Genomic DNA, 18292 nt, shown 5'->3' with positions numbered 1-18292 from the left:
CGCCCGCCGACGGAGGAGCGCTGCCACGTGCCCGCGCGGTGAAATGCACGCTGGGGCTTGTAGTCGGCGCTTTGGAAGATTGGCTACGCCCAAAGGTCGCAGGAGCGCGAGGCGGGAGGGCGGCTCTGCGCGGAGCCAATGAGGGGCCGGTTTGTTGGGGAGTGGCGGTTTCCGAGATACGGTCTGGCGCCGACCGCTGTGGAGGAGCCCCTGTTGTGGCCGCCTCAGAACGGTCCGTCCGGGATGGCCGCGATCGCTTGGGCGCAGAGAGCGCCCGCGGGCGGAGGGCAGGTGAGGCGCCGGCTCTCGTCCCGGCCCCCGCCCTGCCCCAGCGCCAGCCGCCTTCGGGCAGCCACGGGAGGGAGGGCGTGCACTGCCGGGTGGGAGGGGGTGGCCCGGCAGAGGCTGGGACGAGAGCAGGGCCGTGGGGAGCGGGAGTGTCTTCTCGGTCCGGGGAACTGGGGGCTGAACCGGGCCGCTTGCCGCTGCCTTTGAGGGCTCTTTGCATCCTCTGCTTGGCAGGGCCACAGCGATGCTCCCCGCAGGAGAATCACAGCCGGGCACAGCGCCCTCCCTCACTCCTGTAGTGACCTCTCTCAAGTTGACAAGGAGCTGGGGAGAACTGGAAGAGCTCCGATCTGCCACAGCAGGTTCCTAAAGGTGCGCAACCAAAACCTACATAGCAGCCAGTGGTGCCAGACGCTGGGAAGTGCTGTGCAGGCAGCCAACAGACACATAGTAAAGCGCACTCCGGTTAGCGCTTCCCATGCACGGTCGAGCTCAGCTCTGAGGAAAGTGGCACAACTAGAGAGCAAAATCATGAATCGAAGAAAGCAGATGGAGTTGCAGAACACCAGCTTGGGCCAGAAGACTTTGAATAAAGAGTCCCTCTCATCTGCGTCCAGTCATGAACACAGTGCAAGGGGCAAGAAATATCTGAAGAATTATGCTACTGCCAGTAGAAATATGACCCCCAGTAATGCCTGTTCAAAGGAAAAAGAAAGCATCCAAAGCCCTAAAAAGAATGTTATGCTTAAACAACAGCTTGATTTGGACAGTGATGAAGAGGAAATGAGAGACTTGATGGAGGTTTCCAGTGGAAACAAGAATCAGAGGGTTGTTGTGAATGATTCTAAGTGGAGTGGAAAGGTAAATACAGACTTCATTGGATTACATATTTTTATTTATGCTTTTATGAAATTATTTTCATTGGTAGGTTGCTTTTTCTGTAGGTAACACCAGAAACTAATTTTAATTTTGCATTTGTGGCTTGCTTATGATATGGTTTAGCTTCAATTCACATTTTAAAATTACTCTTTTTCAGCCATTATAATTTGTTTTCTTTTTTAATGATCTACACATAACAAATGAAGTAACACATGAATCTTTCATGTTCTTTGAAAGAGTAAGACTCCAGTTTCATCAAGAATGCCTCCTCCATCTCATAAGAAAATTTCACTGACAGAGGTATCTAAAGCACCTTGTTTTGACAGCACAGATTCAGAGAAAAATGTTTTCAGTAGAGTTAATTCAGCAACACCTTCATCAGACAGCAGAAACCTGCCAGTACAACATAACGTGAGATCTCAGTTGCCGTCTTCTTCCCTGAAAGACAATACTGTAAAGATTACTCTGCCTAGAACAGGCAACACCAAGCAAAGCCAAATGTCACTTGAAAGTGACAGAAGTGAAATTAAATCATTAGACGAATTATTTTCAGAAGCAGCTGATGCAGAAGACTCAACTAGCAGCAGCTCAAACAGTAAGTTTTCTAAATACTGTCTCAGCAGACTTGGCGTGAATTGTACTAATAATTTATCGATAAATTTACTAACAAACATGGGCAAATGCTCATTTTGAAAGGATTAAGTGGTGTAATTTTAGATAAACCAAGGCATTATCAAAGGAATTCTGTTGATCTGTTTATCTGGTGTAATGTATTTGCATTTTTCTTGGCTTTTGATTTAATGGGTTCAGTTTAATGATGCTTCCCTGGCTTTTATAATGTCAAAACAATTACAACTTTTACAATAGTTTTCATATGTTAATGAGACAATGTTCTAACGGGTCTGAGTGAGAACAAGTGGCTGTCAGGGGCAGCAAGAATCTCTTGAGCTTGGGCTAGTAGATCCACCAACAGGCTAAGGAGGAAATGTTAGAAAGAGCTGCAGCTTAGTGAAAGATTTAGAGTGATTGACTGCTGTTACTTTTTAGCATTACATTTTAGGAATATAGTACAGACTTATTTTCCCCCACTTTACTCACTTAAGGGAAAGTGTACTGTCATTGTCATGCAAATTCTCATGAAGACATGTCATTTGATTGCAGATTTCAGACTGAATATCCTGAGCCTTGATGATTTGGCACCAAATATCACCAATGAGGCAGCAGAAATAGAGCAGAAAGTAAGTAGAAATGCCCTGCTAGCACCTATTTCCATTCTGCCTTTGGTAGAGAGTGGATATTCTAAAATAAATGTTTCGACTCAGAGGTGGTTTGAGGTGGATGTTTCATTAGCTGTAGGGGTTAGATCAGGATTTTAGAGTCTACTGAAATGTGACCAAATTGTGGGGTTTAGTGCCTGTATTTCCTAAGTAAATGTAACAGCACTGCACATTTTGCAAAGTGTCACAGGAGAGCAACATTTTTATTTCCTAATAAAGTAGTAGCTAACTCTTGGTGACGTGCAGCAGAACAGATAAAGAATAATGGAGGCATTTTCTAGATTGCATTTTGTTGACGCTCCTAACGTACTGTTGTTTGTTTTACAGGGGACAGACATTCAAATTACTCAAAAATCAAACAGAAATCCAAAAAAAGATGTATTTCTGGGGGAAAAGGACCAAGCTTCTTGTAAAATGACAAGTGCAGGAACCAGTGTGAATGATGGTTCTGAAGGGGATGTTGAAAAGACTGTGACTGAAGCTGAAATCTCAGAGCATTTAAGTGGAGTTTCTACAGATGTCCCTAAACACAAAGAGGATTATCTTGATCATGATGAGCAAACTGTTAATTCAGAATATTCTGAAGACTTTGAAAGGTCTCTGTCTACAACAGGCAGGAAATCTGTATCAGAAACATCAGAGGAACATTCTGAGAGCTGCATGTATTCTGGAAAACGCCGATCTTCAGCATTATCAGCTCCATTTACCAGAGAGCGGCATGACCAGGTTCAGAGAAAAACTGTCAAAGAAACTGCAGTTCAGACAGCGGATCCTCCATTCACCTACTGCTGGTGGTCAAAGAGTAAGTTCACGAGACACTGCCCTATTCAGGCAGTTTCTACAGTTTTGTATTTCATGTGCTAGCTTTGTCAGCCTTGATAAGGTTCTTAGTTTCAGTACTAGCTTCCCAGAGCTGACATTAAATTAAAAACTTTCTAAAGCTCAATGCTGTCATCTGCTATCTGTAGAAAAGATAGGGATTGGACAACAGAATAAGAACTTGGAACTGGTGAGGTTTTTTCTGCTAAAAAACCCCAACAGGAACTCTGGACAGATGAACTAGTACCTATTATTAGTGACAGAGCTTGCAATAGCCTGAGTAATATTCTCAAATGGAATTTAACATTTTTGCTTTATCTTTGCTATTGTAAACAATACTATTGTGTTGTTACTAAAGTGACCACTCATTGTGAAATTATTTTATGCATGATACTTCTTGGGAAAGCACTAAGGCCCCATTTATAGATGACAGCTGTGACCTTTAACTGTTTCTGAGGGGTAGCTCCTTTCCTGCTTAGCTCTATTTAAAGGAAAAAGTGCCAAGAGCTACTTCTTGCCACACTCCAGTAGGAGAAAAATAGAAACTCAGGTGTGCTTGAAAGCAGTAGCTTCCTTCAATTACAAAAGCTTTTATTTTTACTCTGTCTAGGGTTAGAAAAAACGTCTTCTGCAATGGCGTGTGTTGTGAAAGTAAGAGTAAGGAAACTGTGGAGGTCGTAAGAACTACTTTAATATTTTTTTGGCTGACAGATTTCCATCTTAGGCTCTACAGTGGTTCTGCCACAGCTGATGTGCCGAGAGTGCTGAAGCTGAATCCAGTCCTAGTACTAAACGTTTCCACCCCCCAGACCCAGTAACTCTTTTTAATTTTATCCCATATGCAGCAGACACCTCTGCAGTACTTGACCCACCTGTAGGAAACAGTTACATTGATCCAGTACCTATTGCCAGTCACGTCATCAGCATGGATGCAGTAGAAGGTACTGAAAAACATTTCTTACTGTTTTACTATACTTTCTGCATCTAACTCCTGCTTGGATTTTTTAGCCCTTCCTATCTGACTGCAATCTATCACTAAATATACATTCTCTATTTCTTACAGCCTTGACTGCCTACAACCCGTCAGTCCTTGTTTTAAATGCCATGTTGAAACAGCACTTGATGTTGACTCAGCAGTTTGTAGAGAACATTCACCGCCTTCACTCGTCCCTTGTGGAGTCATTAGAAAACGAGAAGTTCCACTACCATACCCTGGCAGAAGCTAAAGAGGTATTTAGATAGACCAGGCAGCAGCCTAGACAGAACCTTTTCCAAATGCTTCTAGTATTTGCAGCAAACTGATTTTCTTTGCATATTATTAAAGTTCATTTTGTCAGTGAGTAAATTATTTCATAGTAGAATACTGTAATACTTCTGCCCATAGTAACAACAAATCAGGAGTTTATACAGTAAAGAAAAAAGAGACTAAAAACTTACTGGAAGCCATAGTTCTGAAAGAATAAGCTTCCTGCTGTAGCATTTAACTGTCCTCAAACAAGGATCTTCCTAATGCTGCAACAGAAGTATCAGTTTCTGTTGCTGGTATAGAAAAGTGCAGGTATCTTGACATGAAGATTCATTTTTTATTCAATACTAGAAAGTATTTATCTACAGAATAAAGAAATTTGTGTATTAACTTTTCTTTGCAGTACATCAAGAATCACAAATCCCCACGTCTAACAATTGAGCAAGCGCGTCAAGAAGTTTGGAAAGCACAGGAGGAAAAACTGCTTTGACTCTTTGAATTTTAAGTAAAATTTACATTTACGGATTTCAAGTTGGCACAAGAAACCCTTCCAAACTGCACAGATAAAAAGTTAGAAACGCTGTACTGGAAGGATTTGTACTAACTGCTACGTATCTTACCATACATAATTTATTTTCCTATAACTGAATTTTTTACTACTGTACATGATACAGGGAGAGGCAGGAACCTTCAGCCAGATTATGTCAGTGTTCAGCAAAAGAGAAACCCAAAACCACTTCTCTCTAAAGAGAGTGCTGGAAGTCATCACAGTACGCGTGTTTATCATGTATATCATGTAAGTAGCATGATCGGCAATCACATCTGTGATCATGGTAGAAGTAAAAGTCTGTACTACAGCACCTGAGGAATACGATCACAGTAGAAAAATAGCATAGCCTGACTTCAGCACCATATTTAAAGAGAGTTTATGTATCATTAGCCTTGTCAGATTACTACCAAACCACACAGAGTTAAAATAAATTCACTACAAGGAAGGCTTAGAGCCAACATGTGGGAATCCATTTACTCTGAAATGAGCCAGCATTTTATTTTTATTAAAAAAAAGTGTTTATTGGAAGGCAAAACAATAAAATTCACAAGTCTATAACATACAGGTGTTGTATGCTGATTCACAGACAGTTACAGTTCCACAACTACAGTAGATCTAGAACAAACTGATATTTCACCATATTAATTGAATGGTTTTAAGAGGGCTTCTGCTATACAAACAAATGACTCTGGAAGAGGTTACCACCACGCAGACCTCTGGAGTGGAAGTGCAGTGTAAGGGCCTAACATCTTTAGCTGGTGGTCTCTGGAAACAGTTACAAAAGGTTTCTTTTATTTTTCTCATTTCAATTAAAGGAAGTTTCCAAGAACGCTTCATTATTAGAAACTTGCAGAGCAGAGAAAATGGATTCTCTTCTATTGAACTAATTAGCTTTTATTAAAGGGTATATACAAAAATATAAAAAGCTTAAAGAATGTCTTCCATTACAAAGCATTGAACATCCCTTAGAGCGCTTGAAAAGCTAGAACAGTTAACCCTTGTGTTCTGACCAGAGTTGTGACTGCAGCAGCTGGTGTGTAGGGGTGTTAAGTTGTATGGTAGGTTCTAACAAGCTTGCACAGTGCTCATAGGTCACCTGTACTGGAACTAGATGCTTCATTCCCCATTTAGACATTAGGATACACTGCTCAGCATCAGTCTGACTTGATCCCAAGGCAGCACCCCTCCACTTCAAATAGAATTAACCTTTTGAGAGAAATAAACATACATTATGGAACTAGAGAACATATAACCACATCAGATAATGTCTGTATTCCACAGGAATGAATTAATCACGATCCTGCACCAGGTATAGCTTGACTGGGGTTTAATTCTAGTATAAAATGGGTAACTTATTAGAAAATTTTGCAAAATAAATGGAAATTCTTAAATGTGCTAGACATGTCATAGTAATGACTGGCCTTTTTTAAACACTAAACAAGTGTTGAGTACATGTCATAGCTTTCCATTTTTCACCATAGTTTTAAAAGTAAGTCATTTGTCACTTCCTCCAGACTTTAATCCGGATTTATACAAGTTTAATGTTTTGTAGAAGATGCAAGACATCTTTCTTCTGAGAGTCTTATTCGGGTGGTGGAGGGTCTTGCGTTTCACGCTTCACTGAAACAATAGGGAAAAGAGTTCTTACACATTCTGCAGTTACCTAAGCTGTCTGAAACATTTCATGGAATGAGGGCTCTATTGATAAGGAATTTCTTTCCTTTTGGGCTTTATTTGAACTCATTTGATTACACAGATCTACTGCAGCTGTAGGGAGAAGTGACTTCATTTAGCTTGCCAATTTTTTTTTCTTTTAGTCATTGACAAGTGTTGTTCTATGTAACACAGACTCTCTGCTAAAGTCCATCACTTGGGTAACTGCCTTCATCTCTGAAGAAGCAGCTTGACAGTTCCTGAACCCTTCCTGCATTACAGTGAATTTATTACCAGTTCTGGCTTTGGCAGAACATGGTGCTAATTGTAGGAAACAGAGCTGGGCAGGGCCAAACAGTGAGCGTGGTCTAACTTAATTTCAAACACAAAGACCTTCCTGCTTTGGCAACTGTCATCCCTCCTGTGGCACAGCTCCCTCCACTGCCTTTGTGATCCTCTTGCGTTTTGAAGGGCAATGTTCAAACATGCAAGGCTCTTGGTAGTGCAGCCAGGAAGTGGCTTACACAGAACAGGCTAATTAATTAATGTTTCAGAAATTAGGATACAACACAACTCGTAAAAAGGAAAACATGCTGGGTTAATCAGAGTATATGCCTACTTACCTGTTGTTTTACCACGCCCATTACATTAGAAAGAATTAATTGAGTTATTAGTCTCTTGATTTGGGTTTACAGTCTACAGTAAATAGCACAAAATAGCTATCAAGGCTGCACAGTTGCTAAAATTGATTAGAAATATTCACTTACATTCATCTCTGGCCTTCATGCGTGCAATAAATGAGTAACTTTTATTTCTTCGGTAGTTTTCATAAGGGTCATCTAATGCAACTCCCACTCCTTTATATTGATCCCATTTGTCTCTGATATCCCCTCCTTTAATTGGATCCTGAATTCCTTGTTCCTTGGCTCCCAGTCCACCAGATCCACTCCATCCTGCAGGAAGGACACAACACTGCAGTCCTAGAACTATTTTTTTATTACAAGAATTCTGAAGACAAACACATTTTGTAAACAACGAAAAAAAGTGTCAGTTTGACACTGCAGGACGGTAACAGCCAGCCCGAAACAACATATGAACTGTCCCATTTACGTCACAAGTGTCAACAGGCAGATTCAGGGAGCTGACAAACATCAGCACTATCCCTGAAAACTTCTAAGAGGGCAAGGGGAAAGACAGCACAAGCCCAGTCTGTCCAGTCAACCCTGCCGCTCTGCGCCCAGGGAGATTAAATACCTTGGTTCTATCTGATCCAAGTTTTATTTGATGCCAAATTGGTGTCTCTGTATTCCATACCCCGCCCAGACAGGTAACTTGCCACCACAGCTCTGTGTTCTGTATACTTCTATCTCTGAATAGCCTTACGCTGACCTTGGAATACCAATGGATAATCACTTACAAACATGCACTAATTAACTGTATCCAAGAGTTTGGTGCCTGATTTTGTTTCCTGGCTTGTGTAGGACTCTAGAATATCACCTTACCCATTTTCACTAGCATCTGATGGCCTTTGTTTTCTTCTCCAAGTCTTGATTCTGGTATAGGAGGCCCAGAACTGGAGCCCAAACCAGCAGAAGAACTAAGAAAATCAGAAGAACAAATTAAGAACAAGTGATATTGTTCTGACACAAAGCAAGGTCATCTGAATGCTGTTAAACATCAACACCTCATATCATCCCATCCGTTCTACTAAGCTATTCTTTTATAAAACTATTAGGTTAAGGAGTTATAAAGGCACCAGAAACACCTCAGGACAAGGGAAATCCAACACTACGGTCTTCCCAACAGAGTACTTGGAGGATTCCTCCTGCTTCCCAGGAAGGCATACAAAGCCTTCACAGTCACGCAGTGTTTTGTTATAACAAAAGGCCACCACAACAGAGTAATACTCTCTCTCTAAGCTCATATAGTGTATACATTGTTTTTAAATCTGCTTTCTGTCTTCTCCTCTACTATTTGTTGAAATGCTCATGATACCCAGCTCAGGAGAAAGCACCCTTGTTGGTACTTTTCCAAACAACCCAGGTAAAAAGAGGCACAAACAACAAAAAGCTTACGGAGGAGTGGGGCTGCGAGACCGGGACCGGCGCCGCCTTCCTGGGGAGTATGACTTCGATCTTGATCGTGACCGTGATCGCGAGCGGCTGTGAGAAGAGCGGGACCTGCTCCGGCTTCTGGAAAGGGAGATCAGAGGCACAAGTTACCAGAGCAGCAGCCACGGTTCCTTGCTCAGCTCATTGTTGAGGGATGCTTTTATTCCACTCCCCCAGCTCCCAAGATTCAGCCCATTGCACTCTACCTGGACTGAGACCGTGAATAGGATCGTGAACGAGAGCAAGAGCGAGATCGTGACCTCGAGTAGGAGCCAGATGATTTTGAAGATCGTGAATTAGACCGTGAGGATGAGCGACCTCGGCTTTTAGACCGACTGCGAGACCGAGAAGGCCCACTGCACAGATAAAAACAGAGAAACTCCAGTGAAACTCCTGGGAGAAGCATGCAAAACACAAATATACTTCTGATCAAGTTCAAATTACATGCAGGTGCTGTATTTCTGCAGACAATTCAGTGAAAACTTGAGTGTGGCAAAAACTATTTTCCGCAGATCAGAAAAACTCCAGCAAGCTGAAACTCCGTTATTCCATCAGCATGTTGCTGAACAGAATTTCCCTCTGCATTTAGCCCAAGGTATTCCCTTAGCACCTTCCAAGCCAACAGCATGCACCAGAAGGGAGCAGACAGGATCTCTCACCTATTTCTCTTCTCCTGACCTTTCCTCCGCCTCGCTCTCATTTTAGCTCTGAAGAATTCGTACAGTCCATTCTGCTCCCAGCCTTCACTGCAATAAATCAACCACACACAGAACCGACATCTGTAAAATTCTGCTTTCATCAACGGAGGCGTTCAGATTTTCTGCTAGATTTTTGCAGGGAACAAAGGGCCTGGGCAAAAAAGTCTCGCAAATTTCAGTGTAAGACCAAACAGCGTATGCAGTTCACAATACAACAAGAGCACTCATTTCAGCATTAGAAGAACCAAGACACAGGCTAAGGAAGAGAGAGGCACGTTGTGGTTTGAGACAGCTTCTTAGGGCATTTTCCTTACCATATTGTTAACTACACCTACTCTTACCTGTTTCTAGGCCTGTCATGAGATGGTGGACTATAAAATGCCTCAACCGCAGCCAGTAGTCTCTCACTGGGGGGCATTGGAGGTGGAAGGCGTATATCTTTAGGATCTAAAGGTTTATATTCATGATCTTCAAGCTGCCGGAAACAAAACAAATTACATTCGTGTCATGTGTCATAGGGTGGCTACCTGAAGAGATAAATATAGATTCAACTGCGTAGGGACCTCACATTTCACTACTGGATAAAAAATGGTCCAGAAATAAGGATTCTGCGATGACCCAATGCTTTCTTGTGCTATCACTACCATTTTGAGTCTATGAGAAAAATCCAGGATACACAGGTTGCAGCATTAACTGGATTGCCAGGCAGATAAAATGTGGATCTCATGTATCCACCTTTGTGATAATGGTGGCAGGATGGAAGCCTGGCAAAAGCTGGTGTGTGCTGAAAGTAACACAAAGTTAGAGATGGAAGAGACCTATTTGTTCATCTCAAACACAGAATGCATAAACTTATGTATGCTAATACAGATAACATTTCTTGTTCTCTGTTGTTCTTTGTTCATATATATAACATTAGTGTCGCAAACGTCTTTATAAGAAAGAACTGTGAACACCAAAAAGCAGCACACAGTGGCCACATCAGAACTGCAAAGTCCCTCTGGCCATCAAAAAATCACAGGAGATTTCTATTCTCTACAAACAGGGGTAAAATTTTAAAGGGTAAATCAAGCCTTTCACACAGATGAGCTCAACCAGCTTTCACTAGCACACAGCACTTGAAAGTGTGCCCATTTTCACTACCTTCTCACCTGGCTCCTGCCCTTGCATACCCCACAACTTTGGCTAACGTTTGCTGGATGGAAGGATTTGATATTATGTATGTCATCTTAAACTGTCCCTAATATTGACCAAAGGATCTTGATCTTTTAATCCTACTAGCCAGGGCCCACTGCAAGCACTTACTTTTACAAGTGGAGCCATCAGTCCAGCCGGAAGATCAAAGTAGGGAACATTTGGCACCAGACTGGGATCATCATGGTTCATGTGAGGGGGGGCCTTGTCGCCGCATGTGAGGAGGCTGCCCGTTAAATCCATGCGGGGGAGGCCCGAAATCAGGGTGCTGTGGCCCTCCCCAGGGAGGATGCTCGCTGATTCCAGGGTGAGGCAATCTGTGACCAGGATGATGATGAGGAGGTCCAATTTCTGCAGAGTAGGAGGGTTAAAACATTTTATTTAGCTATAGAGAAAAAAGGCAGAGCTATACTTCAGTTAGTGCATTGATCCTAAAAAAACAATCTTGGCACCCAGAACCTTGCACATCCAGAAAAGCAACGGAACTGAAGAACTAGAGGCTGGCTACAGGTCCACATTCATTATTATCTTGCAGTGCATCTCCCCCTCTGGCCGCAACAACTGCTCTCAAGAAAGAAGGATATTTTAACCTAAGCCACCACTCACTCTGGGATGTACTGGTGGTCAAAAAGCGCCACAAGAAAGATAAGCTCAAGAACAAAAGGTTCCAGATGCAGCGGGGCAGCTACTGGTGGGATCTGTTTCTGAAACTTAAATACAGAGTTGTGGCTTTGCAAGGACCTGTCATTAGTTCTGTGTCTATGTCAAATCAACACATATAAAGAAAGAAACATGGCAGGCATTAACTCACATGAGTAGGTGACAAGAAAATACTTTGTTTAAAGAGGCATTTTGAGAAGAGGTAGAGACAATATCCTGTTTAAATAGAGGAAGTGAATGACATCCATCCAAGCACTGATGGACGAACCATTTGCCATGAACGTCAGGATACCCTGCTGAACTCATTGCACTATGTAGAGAAAAATGCAAGACTGAAAATGAACACTTTCTGCAGCAGAACCAACAGTTTTTCCAGGAAAACTTCTCCACGTGAAATAGAAATTACATTGGGGCAGAACTATACCAGGCTTCACAAGGGGGCCCGCAGCCAAACTGGAGCCACAGAGGCCAGGCAAACAGTGCACCAACTGCTCTCAGACATCCCCGTGGTCCAGCCAGAGAGCAAACCAAACAAGAAGGGAGAACTGGAGGCAAGGATCATTTCACCAGACGCTACCAAGCCACACAACTTTAAGACAGATAATTAGAGAGCTTCTCAGTAAAAATAAAGAGAAGAAGGGCATGGATGAACACATGCAGAACAACAAATGCTTCCAGCCTGTCTCCCTCTAGCTTTCTCCACCTAGGGAGGGCACAGATGAAGAGCCCTCATCTACAGCCTGATATGCAGGGGATTGAATTCACAAGCAAATGCTGCTTCTCACCTTCGAGCTTACTATTTTTAAAGTGAAATAGTCACAAAAAGGGTGCCTGTACAGATGCTGACTTGAGTTTGGATTACATTTTCTGGTTCTCTGCCATCTGTTATGGAAGGAAGACTCAAAAAGCAAGGAAGCATCCCACTCTGCATGTATTTCCTACTGAGTTGTCGGCAGTAGCTTCCCAAACCCCCAAGCTCAACATTTCTCAGGAACACAATTCACCAAGAACAAGCTGTCGCCCCAAAACACTAAATAATTTTGTAATGGCAATCAGGATCACAACGTAAGAAAACCTGGCCTGGTACACACTTTACCTTGAGGAAAATCCCCCTGGGGGTAATCAAAACGATGAGGATAAGGAGGCCTTTCAAAGGGATGGCGAGGTGGAAAATCATCCTGCATGAAGCGAGGTGGAAAGCGGTTGAAATTATGCGGATGCGGGGGCTGGTTGAATTGGGGATGTTGCTGATGTGGAGGAAATGGGCCTCTGAAGTGAGGTGGCCGCTGCATTCGAAATGGAGGTTCCCTTTGACCCCCACCCCATGGAGGTTGTTCATGCTGGTTGTTCCACGGTGCTTCAAACTGGTTGTTCCAAGAAGGATCGGGCTGGTTGTTCCAAGGTGTCTCTCGCTGATTGTTCCAGCCTTGATCTCTCTGTTCATTCCACATTCCTTCATGGTTGTTATTCCACGGAGGACAATGAGGTGGTCCCTGGCAGTGAAGAAAAGAAGCCTGGTCATTAGGCAACAAAAAATAAAGAACGCAATAAAAGCAATCTACCTTTTAAAATGTAGTCTGTAGGCAACACGCACAAGTGAAAGAACTTTCTGTATACAAGGTCTGAACTGCAGCTTCAGAGAAAAGACGGGAAAGACTGTTACTGAACCAAACAGCTCTGTACTCAAGCCATACTTCTGCTTGTTCACAGGGAAAGCGCGATGGTTGACAAACTGAAATACAATTTATACTTTGCCTTTAGCTGGGTTCAGAATGAGAAAGCTTGACAACTGAATGTGGATTTCAAACTCACAGCTTCTCACCACACTTCCACAACCATGACGGCCATTCTGAACCTCCACCTCCCTCTATGTCTCGTTTCAGAACTGCATTTGTTACCTGCTGTTGACCCCATGGTGCAACAGGGTGAGGCTGGTCAAACCAGGGTGGTTTATTTGGAGGAATCTGATCATGAGATCCAGGGCCGCGTGGTCCACCAGAGGCAGGATCCTGCACTCCCGACCCTGTTGTGTCATACTCTGTAGAACCAGCTAAAGGCAGCTGAGATTTACCATCATCTGAAACAAATCAGAGACTATCATAAGCACCCAGGTCACATGTAGTTAATGAAACAGCAGCACACCTACAACAGGCTCCATCCAAATTTTATTGATGCGTAACATATTACTAGGAGAGAGGATGTGTGATCCATTTAACATTCGTCTCTTTGGTTCTTTCTATATTCAAGCACCAGACTGCACCAGCTGCAAGCCTCCAACCAGTTTCAGGCTTTGCCAGAACCAAACCAGAAAAGCACTGTACCTCGCTACTAAAAAAGGAGCAAAAACTCAGTGTTGCCACCTACTGATTTGTGCACAGGTCCCCAGAAGAGGTTTGTACCTGCTTGTGTAACTGGAGCAGATGGCGGAGCCGAGGCTGGTGCTGCTGTGGGGGCTTGAGGTGGGGGTGTTGATTTCACCTCGTTCTCTAGTGGCGGTATTTGTATTTGCTGCTGCTGTTGCTGCTGCGTTAAACTGTTTACAAACTCCTCATGTTGAGTTTTCAGGTTCTGTATCTGCTGTTGGAAAGCTACTTGTACAGGTTGTACTACCGTTGCGTATTCAGTGATCAAATTTGCCTGATAAAATGAGATAAATTCAGAAGAACAAGTTAACACTGTATCTAAAACGGTTATTCTATTTACAGTATTGTTCTCCATCCCCTCTCCCAAGAAATACATAAGAATGCAGGATAACCTGCTGGCAGAAGAACTATGCCACACTATGAAGCTCCGTGAAGATTTCCAAAATATTTTCTGCAGGCTGCAGGTGTCCACCATCTATATTAATGCCTAGCTTTCAAATACAGCTAAAATCAACAGCATTCATTATTAATGCTAAAAATGAATAGTTCTTGCTGCCACAACAATTTTTATGCTTAGTGTATCCAATTTAAAGCTACAGTTTCTTTAATTTCCTTTCTACCAAACACTCATTTCCATAAAAAGAGAACACACTGCCAAATATGTACATGACTGTTGCAGTTAGAAATGCAAATAGACTTTCCATGACCATGAGCATGAAATATCAGCAGGCAGATTATTAAATATTTGAAATAACAAGGTTATGTTTTACATTATCTTCATAATCCCTTGTGAACAACTTCAAGAGGGGAGGGTGGGGGAATTAATATTTACCTTTCAAAAAAGGAAAAAAAATCCTAAACTATTTTTTAAAATACTTACATAAATAAGAAAAATGTTACTTTTCATTTGTGGCTAACCTGGTACTGGCCAAGTCCAAGAGCCGGGCTCTGTAACTGCTGAATAATCGACTCATCAAAGTACCCATTCTTTTCCCATAGTTGAAGAAGCTGCATAAATTCAAGAGGGAAAAGTTTTTAGAAATTATGAACAATAAAAGAAAAATTGAGGCATAGCATTTTCATTCTCTAGCTTTTTCAAATAGACATAAAATTTCGGCACTTGACTTTGAACCACTGAAGATTCAGATGCATTCATCGCTACGATAACTTGCAAATAAAGTCTAGGTACTTTTAACTACTAGTTTAAACATGAATTAAAGCACATCCTGTAACAGACTTCATTAAGACAATCAAGACTAGAAAAATCTCAGTGGTCATCTTCCATCCCCCTATTTGCAAATTTGCCTAGCACTAACCTAATGAAGCAAAGCCTAACGGTTAAATCAAAACCAGATACTCACTCTGGCAATTTTCTGTTGTTTATCCTCCTCCACTGCTAGAAAACTGGTACAATAAATAGGCACAACCACCTTCTGTAAAGCAGCCAGAAGATCCCGTGCTTGCTTCCGCTGGCTTCAAGAAAGGAATGGGAAGAGAAGAGTTACGGCCTTTTAATATAACACTAAGAGCACTGTAATATGCAATTCATCTGAACTTCTGCTATACTGAAGGTAGAGGATTCACAAAATAGAGAGTTCTCTCCTTTACATTTTTATTGCAAAATCTTGTCTCCAGGAAGAATACACAAAGTAGGTAAAAGCTGAATTTTATTATTAACACACTAGATGTTTGTGCCAGCTATGGACATCTTAAAAGACAGCTGTTAAAAATAATTAAGGCATTAAAAATAAAAAATGACTACTCAAGCTAACAACGTATCTAGTCGAAAGAGACTTCACCAAATTAATCAAAACCTCAAAATCAAAAACCATAGTTCTTACCAGTGATGCAATACGTCATTGATTAAGTAGATCAGGTGTAACCGAAGCTCAAAGTGAGCTCCTTCTGCCGTAATACGATTTCGCAGGTGCCCAGCCATGAGCTCACAGTGTGCAGGAGATTTTGCATTACTAAACATCCAGTTCTTGCCAGCCTTAGAAAAGCAAATTTGAAATATGTGATGTTAATCTAACGTGTTCACATCACATGGACTTCCTAGTGCTCTGAAATAACTGCAAGAAGGGAAGTTTTCAGGTAACAGCTATCTCATTTACTATACAACAGAACAATAAAGCTGCTATTTACTATACAAACATTCTCAAAATTCAACCTGTACTTAATCCACAATACCACAAAAAAACTGTTCAGATTTAGATCACTCACTGAAATTGCATCTTTCGTACAAGTGTCAATTATCGGTTGCAACAAGTTGTCAAATTCATTCATATCTAACTGGGTTTCCTCCAAAACCTTTTGCATTTGTTGCTCAATTGCAAGGGCTACTGCTGATGTGACTTGTTCCTGAAATAAACAGAAGGGGGAAAAATAAAAAGGAAGAATTATATTGCATTCAATATTCTTTTAAAGAACTAGCTGCCATATCCCCATCCTCTTTGCCATAAGCAGGTATCTCAAAGACCGAGACCTTTGACAAGCATGTGACCACACACAAATGTTTCAGTTGTTTGTTTTTGAGAAGAAAAGACTTTTCTCATTCTTCAGAAAAAGTCCACTCCACTTCCACCTCTAATACCACCCCATCACTGGAAGAAAAAAAATTGCAGGAAGCTCCTAAACGTATAGAACATAATCTAGGCATACTGCTTTCCTCCAGGAACTCTTCAGTTTGGTTCCCAGTAGTAACAGCAAAACACTGCCTGCAAAAAGTAGTTCAAAGCACGCAGTTCCCTTCCACCCCTAATCAGAATCCACCTTAAAAGTAGTACAAGCTAGAATGTCTTGCAGTTCCCAGCAACCTGCAGCATTGAAGCAGTCACAATTTATTCCACTCTGCAAATGACCAAGGTTTTCCATGTAGTAAATAAAACATTTTAATCAAAGACCAATCCTGCTAGCACATCAGATACATCTGTTCTAAGGAGATGACAGCAGCTGTCACAGAACAAAAATAAGCAAAGCAATAGTCCCTCTCCTCGCCAACACACAACACCACTGCTAGTCAGAAGGAAACATTCCTCTCCCTCTTCACTCCTAATTTCTATAACCACTGGCAGGTGAGGATAAACTACGTGAGCACTTATCTTAAACCAACCTGTCTCATAGCAAGGAGATGCTGCTCCTGCTGCTGCAGGTTCCACTGACTCTGCTGGATAAGTTCCTCCACAGAAGGAGTGCCCTGAGGGGCTGGGATAGGTGCCGCCGGTGGGAGAGATGGTTGTGGCAGTGGCTGGATCTGTGTGGTAGCCTCGATATCTTGACTTTGCTTGCACAACACTGTCGGACAAAATAAACTTTTAAAGTAAGCCTCACAGAGAAACCTGCAACCGCCAGCCCACACACGAAAACCATGCTGGGTCCCAAACTGACCCTCGCTCTTTATGGAATTGCTTAACACAAAATGAGCATCACGCAGTCGAGGGTGGATGGCATAAAAGGGGAGCGTCTGCAACTCTTTACGAACTCCGAGAGGAACGACCCCAGCACCAGCCCAGCTCCGGAGCTGCTGCACCGGCCCACCCCGCTCCCGTGGGCCCTTCCAGTGTCCAGCTGCGTCCCACCGCACTGCCGGTACCCGCCCCCCCGACGCGCAACTGGGGGGCGGCCAGAGCCGCGGGCTGGGCTCCACCATCTCCCAGGGCTCGGAGAGCAGGACGAGGCTGCGACCCAGCCCGGGCAGGTCAGAGCGTGGCCACGAGGGACACAAGTGGCTCCGCCAGCCGGCGCCGAGCGGGGGCCGGGACCCGGGGCCGCGGGGGAGGGGAGCGGGGCCCGCTGCGGCCCGGTCCCAGCCCCGAGCCGCCGGCCCGGCGCCAGCCGTGGGCCCCACTCACGCTGCTGCTGCTCCAGTGCCAGCTTGTACTTGTAGTAGCCGTAGAAGTCACCCCCGAAGAGGAAGGAGAATTTAGGGTTCTCCTTCTGCTTCTCCATCGTCATCTTCTCGAACTCGGGCCCGTTCCGCGCCACGAACTGCGCCAGCTTGTCGATGACATTCCGCAGCTCCTGGTCTGTGTGGAGGCAGCGCCATCAGCCCCTGCCAGCCCGCGCACCCCCCGCCCCCCCCCCCCCCGCTCCCTGCTCTCCCCGCCCGGCCCGGCCCGCACTCACCATCGGGCGGCAGCGGCATCTCCATGGCTGCGAGACAACGGGGCTGCCACCGCCGCCGCTAGGCCGCACCGGCCGGAAGTGCCGTGAGACGCCAGGCGGCACGCGCAGCCGCGCTTTACGGCCCCGGCGCTATGGAGACGGCGCGCGCGACGCGGCACGTGCGGCGGTTCCTCCACCACTTCCGCCCGCCCCTTCCCGCGCGCGGCTGGCGGGACGAGGCGTCCTGGGAGGCAGGGGGCACCCTAAGGGCGAGGCCTTGAGGGGGGATGCACTGAGGGGAGGCCCCGGGACCCGCAGCGAGCCCGCGGGCAGGCACAGGCCAAGGCCCGGCCGTGTACAGGCCCGCGGGGCAGGGCCTCAGGCCACTCAGGGCCACTGCGGCTCCCCAGTCGCCCTCCCGCCGCGGCCACTCGCCGGCCTCTGAGGGAG

The 18292-nt window shown here is 44.1% G+C and overlaps 2 protein-coding genes across 2 annotated transcripts; one reads left to right on the top strand and one right to left on the bottom strand.

Moving 5' to 3' along the window:
• The first annotated feature begins 164 nt into the window (after positions 1-164).
• On the top strand, positions 165-5619 carry C4H19orf44 (chromosome 4 C19orf44 homolog). Its single transcript, XM_040589980.1, has 8 exons — positions 165-291; positions 523-1149; positions 1405-1762; positions 2329-2405; positions 2772-3246; positions 4109-4204; positions 4327-4493; positions 4913-5619. Exons 1-8 carry the CDS (start codon positions 244-246, stop codon positions 4997-4999), a joined length of 1935 nt encoding a protein of 644 aa, XP_040445914.1. The 5' UTR covers positions 165-243; the 3' UTR covers positions 5000-5619.
• LOC121086348 (calcium homeostasis endoplasmic reticulum protein) lies at positions 5544-17966 on the bottom strand. Its single transcript, XM_040589979.1, is given in 19 exon segments — positions 5544-6679; positions 7480-7665; positions 8215-8309; positions 8788-8904; positions 9030-9179; positions 9483-9569; positions 9863-9996; positions 10827-10916; positions 10918-11066; positions 12472-12868; positions 13274-13452; positions 13775-14012; positions 14657-14746; positions 15100-15211; positions 15580-15731; positions 15962-16099; positions 16851-17032; positions 17590-17763; positions 17864-17966. Coding segments are annotated over 19 exon segments (2733 nt in total). The 5' UTR covers positions 17889-17966; the 3' UTR covers positions 5544-6641.
• Between the last annotated feature and the right edge of the window lie 326 nt (positions 17967-18292).

This window comes from Falco naumanni, chromosome 4 (genome assembly GCF_017639655.2).
Source record: "Falco naumanni isolate bFalNau1 chromosome 4, bFalNau1.pat, whole genome shotgun sequence".
NCBI lineage: Eukaryota > Metazoa > Chordata > Aves > Falconiformes > Falconidae > Falco > Falco naumanni.
This window is presented reverse-complemented; position numbering and strand designations above follow the sequence as displayed.